The sequence below is a fragment of the Leuciscus leuciscus genome, assembly GCF_965113295.1.
Source record: "Leuciscus leuciscus genome assembly, chromosome: 8".
NCBI lineage: Eukaryota > Metazoa > Chordata > Actinopteri > Cypriniformes > Leuciscidae > Leuciscus > Leuciscus leuciscus.
In genome coordinates this window covers 23,719,792-23,734,932 of record NC_138732.1, presented here as the reverse complement: position 1 = coordinate 23,734,932, position 15,141 = coordinate 23,719,792, and the positions used below count along the sequence as shown (strand labels likewise).

The following is a 15,141-nucleotide window of genomic DNA, read 5'->3' as shown; positions in this document are numbered from 1 at the left end:
GATCAGCTCAGCCGGTTTATATTTTGTCCACTGAACATTTAACAATGTTTTATGTTATGAAAGGCAGTGACGGATTGGTAGAAAGGTTTAAATACCCATTTGTCTCTCTTTCTAAATTTAAACTTAAAGTTGAACTCATTTGTTAAAATGACATTGGTGATGAAATCTCAACTGGCAGCCAGTATAAACCTTGTTATGTTTACATTCAGCATGTGCATCCACATACCTCACCACTGACTATGGATCACTGCTGTTTTGACAGTTTCTCTAAACAATTCCTCTAAAGCAGCAGGGTGACAATATGGCCAAATACAGTATAACTTAAAATTCTCTCTGTTGAGCATATGAGCCTCACATTTTTACTCCTCAATTAAACCTGCTGCATAATACGGCCGTTTTACTGTCAGAACTCATTTTAATTTGGAGACAGATGACCAATATTATGCTTAAAGAAGGAAATGTCCAATAAATGTGTTAATTTCAAGGTTTCTTCTAGCTGGCCATCTGTTTATCTGTCGGTAAGGCATATAGATAGCAATTAACCATCAAAATTCAAGATTTTTGAGGTTCAGAACAAGATACCAGACTTAACTTTTTACAAATTTTCATAATAATGCTTGGTGTCTTTCATTCAGTTGTTTTTAATTTGTATTCTGGCCATAAACATTTTAACTGTTTTTAAGTGTTTCAAATAAAATGATGATGCAACACAGGGATATTGTTCATATTTATTTAATTAAACAACATAATTATTAGATTTAATTGAACTTTATTAGGGAATTATTATATTGAACAAAACAAAACCTTAAAGTCGGCATGAAACAGAAAGAGCGATAATCATTTCTTTCCTCGCATTCATTTTTTTACTGAATCATTTTCATTTTGGGGAAATTCTATATAAATGTAAGTGCCTTTAAACAAAGCCATTGTTTTGTTTTTCAAAAATATTTTTTGGATTTAATCTTTAAGAATGTTACAATTGAAAAGTGGAAAAAGACTAGGCCTACTTGGTTTATTGAAGAAATGTTTATTTTCTATACACTGTGAAAAAAAGTTGCTGCCTTAAATTTTTAAGTACAATCTACTGGGATATTTAAGTCATTTAACTTAAATCACATTAAACTGACTTAAAAATTAGTTGAATCTTGTATAACATAAAAAAAGTTGCTTAACTTCTTTTGATGAGTTAAAGCAATGTTAAAACATATGTTGCCATAACTTACTGATCATATAATTAAATAAATATATATATATATATATATATATATATATATATATATATATATATATATATATATATATAAAAATTTTTACAGTGCAGAGTTGTGCTCTGTTCTTTAGGAATTTTATATGATTTTTGTATTGCCTAAAAAAAAAAAAAATGTCTTCCCTATTGTGAAGTCGATATCGGAGTGGGCGGGACTTGATTTTGTCCATGGGTAATTGGTTGGATGGTTGTGGTTTGTTATTGCTGTAATGTCATGTGAGTGACAGGTTGTCCCGCCCTCGCGCCATCAGAGAAGAGAGAGGGGAAGTTTACATGAATTTTAAAAAGAATACTGATAAATCATTTATAATAAATACTGCCATATTCTATAAAAAAATTTGGATTTCATAGTGACTTTAAGATAGGCATATTCTCTTTCCTTTTCTTTTTTTTCAAAGCAATTTGCACTTCGAGGAAGCTGCGGTGACATCAGTTGACGTGCACGGATTCACCAATTTCCCGCTAGTCTCGGCGTAAAGTTGTTCATGTTAAATGTAGCCTGCGTTTTTGGAACGCAGCCCTGACCCTGCAGTTCCCGCCCCTCTGTCCCAGCCTCAACCTATTCGAGCGGATCAATGAGGCTGAGCTCATATATGAACTGCTGCACACAGCACAGACAAAAACTTCCTATCGAAGACGCGGTAGAATATAGAGACGAGGCAGCGGAGTATGGGTTGTCACAACAGCAAAAATTGTGGCCAGGTCCCCCGGAAAAGGGTAGGTCGTTTTAGTATTTAAAAAAAAAAAAAGCCAGTTACAATGAGACCCGCAGCAACTTTAGAGATGTTGCAAATACAAATACACCACGTGTAAATGTATTTGTATCATGGGAGCCAGTCTTGTTTTGTTCTCTCAAATCACTTGTTACTTCCTCTCTAATCCGTTAGTCGATGCGAAAGCTCTAATGTTAGTTTGTCGACTTGTGAAAGCTTTAATTAGACACAGATGACGGGTTCAGAACTGTTGTTTAAGATGTGCTGCTGACATCCGTTATGACCAATTTAAGGTGTGTTATCCTACATTTAAGTGTTATCACTTTGCTCAGTTTCAAATTGTTCCGCATATCGGTAAGTAACAAATCAAGATGTACGAATTTGTATTTTAAGCATTTACCATTACCTGCAAATATTATTGATTTAATGGTGTTGATAAATATACTTGGGTACACAGCTTAGTCAATATTTTCAAATATTTTTTTATTTTTTATTCCAAACTATATATTTTTCAAGAGTTTCAGCATTTTAATGGGACATTTTGAAAGCATGCCTGTCATAGAAAAGGCATAGTCAATTTTTTTTTTTATTATTAATTGCATTTTTAATGTTAATGCATGCATGCAAAAAAAGAGAAGGAATAGTTTCATTTCTTTAGTCCATTTATAATAGAAGTACCTCTAGCACCTCATTCACGCTTTAAAAAAATGAAATTCCTGGGGCCTTTAAACATTCAGGGGAAATCTGGCTTTGATAGCAACAGGGTCAAGCTTTCATTAGCCCAGATTGCTGAAGGATTTAGATTCACTGGGCTCGAATGTGACAGACACAGGGTCCCAAATTTCCCACTGCAAGTTTTAATGTGACCTATAAACAGACAGAGTTCCTTTGGTCCTGTTAATCACATAGCCATGTGTCAGTATACTTGACATGGACAACTGGAGAAGTGTGAAAAGTCTCTGAAGACTAAACACAGAAAGCTTTACACTCACTATTACAGCCTTTATTGGAGTTGCATCAAAAGCACATAACCACATGACGGTGAAGTGTAATAAAGCCAAGGGTTCATTAAAGTTCCAGAACATTTGGTTCCCTGCCACAGAGAGCCAGCGAATGCATAACAGTGTTGTTGTGTGGATTACCGAATTATGAAATGGAAGCCGTTTCTTTTCTTGCTTTTTATTTCTGAATTCTCATTTAAACAGTCTCACATGGCAGAGAGAATCTCAGTAGTGATTAACCAGGATGATTTGACTCTTATTTGTTGTTCTTGATTGAGGGTGTCGGTTTAGACGAATTGTATGTTTTTTTATTATATGCAGCACAAAAAGATGAAGTTCAGCTGCTCTTTTCAATATGACGAAAGAGAAAGGTGACCAGAGGCCATCAAGCCCCCGGAATCATGATAAAAATAGTTACAAGTCATACTGAAGTTATGTGACTTGCTTTGTACGAGTTAAGAGAGAAATGTAAGTCACTGATTGTCTTCGTCGCCGCTCTCAAATCTTATTCGTGTTTTAAAATTTGTTTTGTGTGAAAAGCTCCAGAAACGGTGTTGAGAAACACTTCTCTAATCTGAAGTCAGGAGATTTTGCTCTCGGTGGAGAGACATTTTGCACTTGTGAGTGTTTTGAGGCTGTGTGTGTAGGCTATATCTCGGGAGACATTTGGCATGCAATCTTCAAAACATTAAATCACCTGTGAACAGTGCCAGCCATCTTCAAACATTCACACTGGGATGTAGAGCTGCACCATTCTGGATGAATTGAGAATCATGATTTATTTATTTTTTAAACTGAGATCATGATTCTAAAAAGATGTAAAAAAAAAAGTATTATTAATTTGAATGAACGATTCAATGACTCACTCATAAAGACTTTGAATGAATCTCTTGAAATAATGATTTGATGACAAAAACATTTTAAACATCCATTTGTCGCCACCTACTGGCATAACGATTGCGTAATTTATTTATTAGAATTTCTTTTTAAGCTTTTTAATCGCTGCCTTTAGACATAAGTGTGTTTATATCCAAACTATAAGCTTTTTTTTCCCCAATACTTCTGTGATTTGAATTATTGGAACAGAGAAATGTTTGGAGCTTGTGAAATGTGTGGAGAGCATGCTAATAAACCAAACAATAAGCGTGTTAAAGTTTTCAGCTAAATGAAAGCCATCCTTTTGAGAAGTTATATCGTGTAGTCTTCTACTTTAGCTTAGTTTCCACTTTGGATGTACACTACCATTCAAAAGTCTAGGGTCCGTAAGAGATATAATAAATAAATAAATGATTCAGCAAGCCAAGTATGCATTAAATTGATCAAAAGTGACAGTAAAGACATTTTATAATGATAAAGCTTTCTATTTCGAATAAATGCTGTTTATGATGGATATTAAGCATCTAAGCAACTGTTTTCAACATTTATAATAATAAGAAATGTTTCTTGAGCACTGAGCAGCATATGATCTCTGAAGGATCATGTGACACTAAAGAGTAGACTGGAGGAATGATGCTGAAAATTCAGCTTTGCGTCACAGGAATAAACTATATTTTAAAATTCAAATTTTTATGATATTCCACAATGTTACTGGTTTTACTGTATTTTTATATTTATATTTAATATTTATTTTAAATTGTATTGATACATTTTAAATTATTTTCAAATAAAGCATAAGAGACTTCTTTAGAGAAAAAAAAAATGTGTGGGATTTGAATTTTTTGTTTATCTGTTTTTGTTCTTATTAATATGATCCATATAGAATAAGCAGTGGCCTTGTATACATTTGTTAAAATGTTTAATATTTACAAATGAAAAGTAAGATTTCAGTTGTCCTACCTATTGAGAAATACAAGTCAAGTTTTCAAAGTGAGCTGTACTACTGCGAGTGATTTGTCGATGATGTCATGCTTGTGCAATCTTGAGTGCATATCTCACCGGTAATGGAAGACTGCGTTGGAATGCAACAAATATCAATTTATAAGACACCTGTGAAAGAGTTGCACATGTAGATCCAGCTTGTCAGATTTTGAATGATTAATCCTGTGTCTGCTGCCTTTGGCTTCAATGCAATAAATCAAACTTTTTTTCTTTTTTTTTTTCATTTAGAAAAAAAATAAAGCACAAGAAGGTGAGAACCACATAAAGGACATCAAACTTCAAGATGCAAGTGGTAAGTGCTTTCTCCCATTCATGTGAACGTGCATGATGCATGTGCTATGGTTATTATCTATTAATGTGTGCTTTTCATGCGTATGATTCAGAGCCTTTTGAATGTCCCATGATCCCATTGTGAAGTGTGTTGATCTTGGCAGAGCCAGGCTTTGGTAGTGCTGATGTTAGGTTGCAGGGACCTGTTAATATTCTTGTGTTGCTGGCCGTGGGCGATCCTGGCTTGAGTTCATGGATATATTGTTTCAGATGTACCGTTGAGCAAACAATGTAGTGTTCGCTTGTTCTCCCCTAGTTACACACTCTTCTGAGGAGCAACGCTCTGGTTTGGAGAATCAATTGGAGACTTATGAGTGGCAGCTAAAGACACTACATGCAGTTTTGACTGCTTCAGGAGACCAGGAGAGAGAACAGCTCCTCAAGGACCGTCCTGGAGACATTTGCACTTTAGTCCACAGCATTACAGAAAAGGTAGGGTGTAAATAAAAGCTCTTCGTATTGAAAGCCTTTTCTTTTTGTCTAGTGAATGGAACTCTCGTAGCAAGTTCATGCAGCTTCATGAAGCCATTCAAGTAAGACGAGTATTCTGATCCCAGATTATGTCAGCAGCTTATACATTATGGAGCTGTCAGCAGCAATAAACAAGACGTGCTTTTCCATTACAGCATAATTGGGATCAATGCCGTTTCTGCGCACTGTTGTTCTGATTGTCTGTACAGGGTTTGGGAATGTGTGCTGTGGTACATCTGTCCTTGTGCTAAACTCTGACCAACAAAGCTAAACCTGTTTGCAGGGAGGGATGTTATTCATTGCCCTGTAAAGAGGACTGGCTTGTATGTTTAAACACTGTAGAACACTGCTTGTTTTAACAGGGGAAAACAGAAGATGGCATGGTTTTTCTTTACCTTTCACCAAGAATTTATTTGTGGTCTAAAACCTTGTAGACTTATTTATTATATAAAATGATATACTGTTAAACTGGTTGGGTTAAACACGCATACACACACACGCAGCTACCCGTGACCCGGGTTCGAATCCACTGTGAGACACCAATGTGTCCCTGAGCAAGACACTTAACCCCTAGTTGCTCCAGAGGCGTGCGACCTCTGACATATATAGCAATTGTAAGTCGCTTTGGATAGAAGCGTCAGCTAAATGAATAAATGTAAATGTAAATGTATTTAAATGGGGACATTACATAGATTTGTATTGTTTTTAATAAACAGCTTTTTATAAATATTATAATCAAACCCATACCCTAACAGAAAACTCTCTGCATTTTTAGAATTTAAAGTGCCCCTATTATGCTATTTTACAGGTTCCTAATTTTGTGTTGGAGGTCTCCTACAATAAGTTACATGCATCCAAGGGCAAAAAACACTTTAATTTTCTCATAATATACATTGCAACATCACCTCATTTCTCAGTGTCTGAAACAGTTCGATAAAAGATTCGGTCTGTCTAAACCCCTCCTTTCCAGGAGCCTACTCTGCTCTGATTGGTCTGATGGCCCAGTCTGTTGTGATTGGTCTACCACTTACAGTGCATCCGAAAAGAATTGTCATATTTGAATTTCAGCTCTGGAGGCTTCCTCAACACTTGATGCAGAATGATGCGAACCGTAACGATGACATTGGTTTTATCGCATCAATTCGAACCTGAGTCCTCATCCATGCAAAATGGATTTGCTTTCACAGCGCAGAAAACAGCGGCTTCTTGACATGTCGACAACACGAACCAAACTCTTCCAGGCCTCAGCTACAACTACAGTGTTTGAGGGTCAATGTAGACGTTGTTCATGGGCCGTCAATGAAGACCATAGGCTGGCATAATGCTAATTTCTTACAAACCTACATAGGTTTGTGCAGGAAGTAAGACTGGAATTAATGATGACTCATTTTAGGCAGTTCAGAATCAGTTCTTTGTTTTGGGAGACAATAGCTCCATTGAGACTCCGTTTATCTGCCTTTAGATCTTTGAGACTTTGCAGATCTTTTACATTCACAAACAGCGATTTAAACACTACATGAAAGGTGATGTCCGAAGAAGGTTTTGTCAGATTTAGCTTAGTTTCTTTAGAGGTTTAAATAGCTAAGCTAATAAAATATTTTATTAATGTGATCGTAACGTGTAGATTATACAATAATAGTTAAATGTTTTGTTTTTATTATACAACGGGAAATTATTCTAAATGTATAGCTCTGCTAACTCTGGCCGTTATCTAAACATTTTTAATAAGGTACATCCTGGGATGCTTTTCTAAACCGAAAGAGTTCACATGTTTGCTTGGTCGCTACTTTTCCTTCACTATCCATTCCAGCTATCCATTTAGTTTTTTTTTATAATTAAAAACCAATAATACTTTTATAATTTTAATGATAATTAATAATTGTAAATATTTTTTTTTTTACAAGGTAATACAATTTTCATGAGAAATCAGTCAAGTTTGTTCAAATGTTTGACTGGTAGTGTATGTGTGATTTCAGATTTTGGTAAATTAATTTTTTTAACCAAATTTGGTAAAGGTTATTAAGTAAGGGATAATGTACATCCAGCCGGTTGTTATCGCGGAATAAACCCAGACAGGGTGATCAGGAAATATTGTTATTGTATATAATTCTTTATTTATTTAAGTTTTCTTCTTATGATTATTTAAATTTCTGCTACTCTGAATTTGACATGGAAAAAAGCCTTTACTGCTTAAATGGCATTAAATAGTAAATAAATAAATGCATGATGTCTTGTGTTAACAGGTTAAGACTGAGATAACCGCTGATCTAAATGATCTCCATGAAAAACAGATGAGGAGCACCTTAGAACGGCATCAGAGCGCAACTGAAGGTCAGAGCATGGCAGCACATGTAATACTAACAACAGATGTCATGTACGGACACAAATGTGAAGTACCAAGTCACTTTGTCAAACACATCTAGGTAATTATAGCAATATTCATTGATTTGCTTTGCAGAGCTACAGCGATTACACAATGAAGAGAAGAACGTTTTAAATGAGTCGCATGCAGCAGCTGAGAATGCTTTGAAGGTGAAGCATGTCTATTTGTAACATCACTTCTCTAATTTGCCTTAATTCATTTGATTGAGAACTGATCTAATATACTTCCCACGTCAAGCCAGTCATGCCAGACTTGACTTTGAAATGATTGGTCTGAACTTTCCATGAACTCAGGATCAGATTGAAGGGCTGACATCAGAGCTGAAGCTGTTCAACGAGTTAAAGCGCAGAGCGGAGGAGTCCACACTCAAGAGAGACCTTCAGAGAAATATTGAGGTTTGTTATGAGAATGGAGATCTATTGTCAAAGCGTGCTTCAGATAGCTGTAGTATTCAGCTGCATCTGTCTTTTCATCCCAGACTCATGGCAGCCCTGGTGAATTCTGGGAGCAGGAGCAGGAGAGCCTGTTATTTGTCATTGAAATGAAGCTTGAGCGGTTGCAGGACCAGGGGAACAAGCTGCTGCAGATGGAAACACTGGTAACTTTTATTGACATCTAATTAGAGGGCAAGGCTGTAACCTTAATTTCCTTTGGGATCAATAAAGTATCTCTATCTCTATCTATAGACATAGACCAATTTAGACCAGATTAATATGCAGTTTTCAATAGCAGATTCTTTCATTTTTACATTTGATCCCCTATCTAAAACAATTGGTTACATCCGCCTCATTAAAGCTTTATGCTCTCCCTCTCTCTGAGTAAGAGAAATGATGTACAAAAATGAGAGCAGGTGCACATCATTTGTGTATTCATGTTGTCTATTTGAATGTGGCAAATTGACCTATTTGTTTGCAAATAGAAATGCAGAAGTTTCCAACTGAGGCCAAAACATTGATACTCGCTTTACTAACTTTCTGCTGCTTGTTTTGTACTGATTATCAGGTAGAGAAGAATCTCTCATTAGAGGATCAGCTCCTTCATGTTCTCCAGCAGAATGAAGACTATAGGGTCCGGATAGAAAACTACCAGAGCCTCATACAGTATGTTTACTTCTCTTTGCAAACTATTATTATAGACAGAGTATTTTAAAGTGCCCCTGTTATGCTTTTTCGAATATTACCTGTCATGTAGTGTTTATATTGCTGTTTGTGATTGTAAAGGTCTTCAAAGTTTCAATGATCAAAATGTGCAGATAAATGGAGTTCTTGTCTCCCGAAAGAACGAATCGATCCTGAACTGCCTGAAACGAGTCGTCAGTAATTCCGATCTTACTTCTGTAACATGTCTACGTAGGTTTTTATACATTTGCATAATGCCAGCCTATGGTCTGCATTGGCTGTCCGCGAACAATGTCTACTTTGACCCTCAAACACTGTATTGTATCTGAGGTCTAGAAGAGCTTGGTTCGGCTCTCAGAAAGGAGGGGTTTAGAGAAACTGAATCCTTTATTGAACCGTTTCAGAAAATGTGAGAAAATAGGTGATGCTGGAATGTATGTTTAGAGAAAATTAAAGTGTTTTTTGACCTTGGATGCATGTAAACCTATTTTAGGTGAACTCCAAAACTAAATTAGCAACCTTTAAAATGGCATAATAGGGACACATTAAAATATTGACACAAAGTTTGTGCTTCTTTCAATGTGGAAAAAGTTTGACAAGTTTGACTGTAAATATGTCATGCATTTTAAGTTTATCCTACTAAAAACACTGCTTCTGTAGTGCTGCTATCAAAGCATGACCCCTCTTTCACACCGCAAGCGTGAGCGGCGCGTCCGCGCAACTACATCGTCACTGCAGCAGCAGAGTAGACTCTCGCGAGTATTCCAGGGCCGCGGGAAGTGGGGGTGCTGGGGGTGCTGCAGCACCCCCTGTTTTCACAGAATTGTAAATGCAACGCATATGTTTGTTCATTAAAATGTATACATTTTTAGCATTTAGTCATTTATTTGTATTAAACACTTTAAGTGGGCTATTTAAAAATTGTTATTTATATGTTAAATTATCTTTTTAAAACATAAGCGCAGAGTGTTAATATTGTGTGTGTGTGTGTGTGTGTCGAAAGAATTTGTCCGCAGCTGCTCAAAAAAAAAAAAAAACGTCAAAAACCCCACTGTCAGTGTTTTGTAAGGAAAAGGCAAATATGTAAAATATAGCAGGAGACATTTTAATTGTTTACTAATAAAACAGTTATTATTTATGTCAGTGTCGGCTAGACAGATGAAGTTGACGACTCGCGATCTTCGCAGCGCCAGAGAGAAATGCACATTTCATCCGAATTACATAAGCAGCGCAGTCTGTTTTCTTTCGTTTTGAATTGTTCTGCTTAAAAGTAGACATTTCAAGCTATCTATATGTCTCAGGTCTGTGAGGCAATAGGCTACCTTATAGGCCTACGCTGCGTTTCATTTATGAGACGAGCTCCAGGTTCGCCAGCGCCTCCGTATCCTGATTATTTATTTTCTAATAGCCTATATTTAGGCTACTTCTTATTAAATCCAGACAATTTGTTGATGAAACATTGATTAAAATTAAGATACAATTAATACGCCCCTATCCCCCCCCCCCCCCCCCCCCCCCCCAAAAAAAAAATCAGCACCCCCAACCTAAAACCTCTTCCCGCGGCCCTGGAGTATTCACACTGGAAGCGTAGCTAAATACAGCGTCACAGCAGCGACTGCAAGGCGTGTTCGGCAGACAATAAAACCATTTCAAACAATGGCAAGTTCTTTCAACATTTTAGTTTTTATACATTATAACTTGCAGAATATTTGTAATAACTGGAAGAGTTTGTTTTATCTAAAATCGTTGTTCATGGTCTACTTTACCGCCGTACGTATTTAAACATTTTAATTCCTTTTAGAACGTGTTGTTTTTTGGGTCATAAAGCACTTTGTGCTTCTCGACCTCCTCGTGTCATCCATTGATACAGGTTGTGTTTACATCATCTGCCGCATGCACGTTTACTAGAGCCTATATAGCATAGTGTCTGTGTATTACATAATAAACGCAAATAAAGTTTATATCGTATTTTATTTTTATAATAATACCATACTTTCACCCAAAACGAATAATAAAAAAATGTAAATGGGTAAACATACTTAATCAATCTTTTCTGGCATAATTGTTAAAACACTAGACATTGGCATTGTTGTTAACTCTTGACAACTCTTGGCATTTTGAGCACGTTTTGTGTTAAATCACATTTATTTTATCCATCAAAACTGTGCTTTCACTTTAATTGAGCGTGAGCAGCACAGCAAAAAATAGACTGGGCGCCGAAACCCTCCGCTTCATACTGCTCACGCGACGCTCCTGCTTGACGCTCACGCGCTGCTCCTGCTCCCGGTGTGAATGCACTCATTGATTAACATGGACGCCGAAAAAAATATGCGCTGCTCACGCGCCGCTGACGCTTGCGGTGTGAAACCGGGGTTATTCTTCTTGTTGTCCAGCCCAACAATGTTTGGGGCAGGACTATTTGTTTTTCCAGCCAATGACAGGAATTTTTTTGCAATTCTGTTTGCTAATAAGTTGCACAAAAAAGTTATGCATTATCTCAGCAAGTTTAAAAGGACTTTATGAAGACTCCATATAGACAGAAACTCCATATATATATATATATATATATATATATATAGATATATATATATATATAGATAGATATATAGATATATATATTATAGAGAGATAGATATAGATGTGTATAGAGAGATAGATATATATCTAGATAGATATAGATATATAGATGTGTATAGAGATATAGATATATATCTAGATAGAAATAGATATATAGACGTGTATAGAGATCTAGATATATATCTAGATAGATATAGATATATAGATGTGTATAGAGAGATAGATATATATCTAGATAGATATAGATGTATATTGTGTGTGTAGTTTAACTTTCTAGTGTCTTATTCTCCAAATATGATCAAATTGCGGTCTCTTATTTTTATCTCGTGCTTTCCTGGTCTCATTTTATTCTTGTTAGCTCAAATGTTTGTATGTGGCGCCACCTGGTGTTTTAGATGCTTCCATGTATATTTCCCTTGCTATTCACATGATTGGCCAATTATGAGTTCGTGTGGTTTAGGTACACTCCATGTTGTGGGGAAATGTTTTTTGCTCCCCATGAGGAAAACAGCCTATAAATCATACTAAGTGATTTTATTTTATTGTTATGTAAAAATGCATAAAGTTTTCTGTGATGGGTAGGTTTAGGGGTAGGGGATAGAATATAGGGGTAGGGGATAGAATATAAAGTTTGTTCAGTAGAAAAATCATTGTCTGTGGAAAACTCAACACATGATGTATAGACTCCATAAACCTTGTGGTCCTCTTTCAGACGACTGTCCAAGGAGCAGAATGAGCTGCAGGAGGCGCTAGAGAAGCGTTCTCTGCAGAACCAGAAGCTCAGCCAGGAGAAAGAAGAGCTGCTCTTTAAGCTCCTGCACCACAGAGACTCGTGCTCCTCCTTCCACCTTCCTTCAGTCATACCCACTGAGGTGTCTCCCAGCTGACTGCAACATTAACCCTCGTCACTGTATCCTCACCCTGCCTGGCCGAGGTGCCTTAGCAGCACTTTTTTATTTTTTTAAATGCCAGTTTATTATGGAGTGCTGTGAACATGCAGTGCTGAAATGGACTTGCTCACTGCATTTATCTTTTTTAACTGGCAAAACATATTTTTGTACATTTTATTTGAAGAGACATTGCTTATCAGGATTTTTTTGGTTGCATTTATTATTTGAAATGGCTGTGGATATATGCAGTAGTTATTCATGTTTAAAATCTTTTTTTGTTTTTGTACACAGTCAGTGTAGTAGTTTTTGCCTATTTTTATTATTATTATTATTTACATAACTGGAAACAGCAGTCAAGCAGGTATTGTGAGCAAAAAAAAACCCGGTTATCTTCTTGCCTTAAGACATTATTGGAGCCCAAGCACTTGTACATGTAGCATGAATATTTGGTATCTTTTCAGATGCACTTGCACTTTTATCTCTAGCCATTTCGTTAGAGAGATAATGGGCTTTTGGTGTTTACCCGTATGCTTTTTCCTTTGCACACCTTGCCACAGTATCTTTGTTTTAAGTCCTGCTTTTCAGTAGTAGGTAAAGTACTGGTGTCCTATTAGGTCAAATCCAGTCGTTTTAGCTCGGGCAAACACAATGTTTGCTTATACAACCAGTACACATGTATTCCAAGAAGAGAATAGCTGTTTTCTGTTATGCTATTTTTGCAAAGCCAACTTTAAAATAATAATCGGAAACATTCTGAACAGAAACATTTGACTGTGAACTTCTTGAAATTATTTCATACTTTAAAAACATTTGAGGCACTATGTCTGATGGCCTTCTTTTTGCAGTGATTGATTTGCCATTGTGCCATGTGCTTTTGTACCCATATCTCTCTCCACCATTTTCTTTAAACTATTGTGATTCATGCAACATGTTCTGTCATATATACTGTATGTTTACTTCCAAATCAGTGCCTTTGGTGTTTCCTGTAAAAATCAAGCAATAAAAGCTGCATCAAAGGGATTGTATTTGAAGTTCTGCACATTTCTTCCAGATGAAAATATTTAAACCACACAGATTACTATAATAAATGACAACATAATTATTCTGCAGGAGAATGTTTGGTTATAAAGTTGTGTGTGGGAGATGGCATGTTTTTCCTTCTTCTTTTTTTTTTTTCTTGAATGAATATCAGATTTGGTCACTTTGTATTCGCCACATTAATACATTTTATGAACTTCAAACATCCCAACTGCATATCAATGGCTAAAATGTTAATACACAGACTTTGTCCCTAGGGGGCGCAATAACTCAAGATAAAAACAGGCGTGAGTATTTTGTGTTGTTGTTCAGACAAGTTTTCAAGTTGTCTGGGTGTTTCACCTTGGCCTGTCGATATGTTTTACCAGGATAGTTCAATATTGTTGCATGTCATTCTGTTATGTCATGAGATTGTGTGTGCCTAATTCACACATTATGATATTAGAATAGCTGGTAAGGAAGCCTTTTTAATCCACATAGATGAAATAATACATTAAAACTTTCCTTTAGCTTCCTGGCCCACAACTGACTTTTCCCCTCATGGATAAGGTCACTCACCTCACAACTTTCACTGTTGCATGTAATGAGACACTGATTGGTGGGTGTTTCTAGTGACAAATAAGAGCATAAAGCCTGGCTGATTGACAGATTGAGATGTTTGCCCTGTGGTGCCCCCCTATTACACTACACCAGCACTTAACATGGAGAAGAGCCTGGCTCTTTTTGCTGGTTGTGCGGATGTTAGGTTCACTGGTTCCCTGACTGTTTGACATGTTTGGACAATACCTGCCTAGCCACTAAGATAAGCACAGGTCAGCCCCCTGTAGTGATGTCAGGCGGTTCCCAGAGCATTTAACAGCCACCTGGGAGAATCTCAAGGGTTTTCATTCCAGCCCAAGTGAACACTAGCAACATCTGACTTTATAGTGTAAATAAAACAACTTCCTCATTCAATTATTATACGAAAAAGCAACAGTATTAAGCATTTTCATATGTCTGCAACAAAAATTTCTTGGGTAGGACTTAGTTGGTGAATGTGCATTTTGCTCATAGAACATCAGGCCATGACTCTAAATAGCCTAATTTAAAATAGCCTACATAAGACATCTGACAACAAAAAAATAACACTACACATTTATTATTTTAATACAAACGAGGTTGAGAGTAATTGTACGGTCTGACGTCCGAAAACTGCAGGTTTGTGCTATATGGTTGATCGAGAAAAATCAAACATGGCGCCCTGACGAGGTCTACGGAAAGCAAAACGCTTTTTTTGCTATTTGAAAGCATTTAGTCAAATATAGTATTGATTACAGCCTTAACATTTGCCTGCTAATAGGCTATTATAGGCTATTATAGGATACAAGAAATAACTCTTCTGTTTTTTGTATTTTTATTTAATTAGCTATTTGCCTAATAATAGTGGGTTGATAATAACAACAATTATTTACATCGTAAGATAAGGATAGTGTACC

At 36.3% G+C, this 15,141-nt stretch overlaps 1 protein-coding gene across 2 annotated transcripts; it reads left to right on the top strand.

The window, feature by feature from the left end:
* The first annotated feature begins 1,648 nt into the window (after window positions 1–1,648).
* On the top strand, window positions 1,649–13,648 carry ccdc69 (coiled-coil domain containing 69). Of its 2 annotated transcripts, none has more exons than XM_082177305.1 (9): window positions 1,649–1,984; window positions 5,088–5,151; window positions 5,446–5,621; window positions 7,904–7,991; window positions 8,119–8,192; window positions 8,337–8,438; window positions 8,522–8,641; window positions 9,046–9,143; window positions 12,451–13,648. In XM_082177305.1, exons 1-9 carry the CDS (start codon window positions 1,937–1,939, stop codon window positions 12,623–12,625), a joined length of 945 nt encoding a protein of 314 aa, XP_082033431.1. In that variant the 5' UTR covers window positions 1,649–1,936; the 3' UTR covers window positions 12,626–13,648. The 2 variants fall into 2 exon arrangements, with proteins under 2 accessions (XP_082033431.1, XP_082033430.1); XM_082177304.1 differs by lacking the exon at window positions 1,649–1,984 and adding an exon at window positions 2,029–2,334.
* Window positions 13,649–15,141: the final 1,493 nt, after the last annotated feature.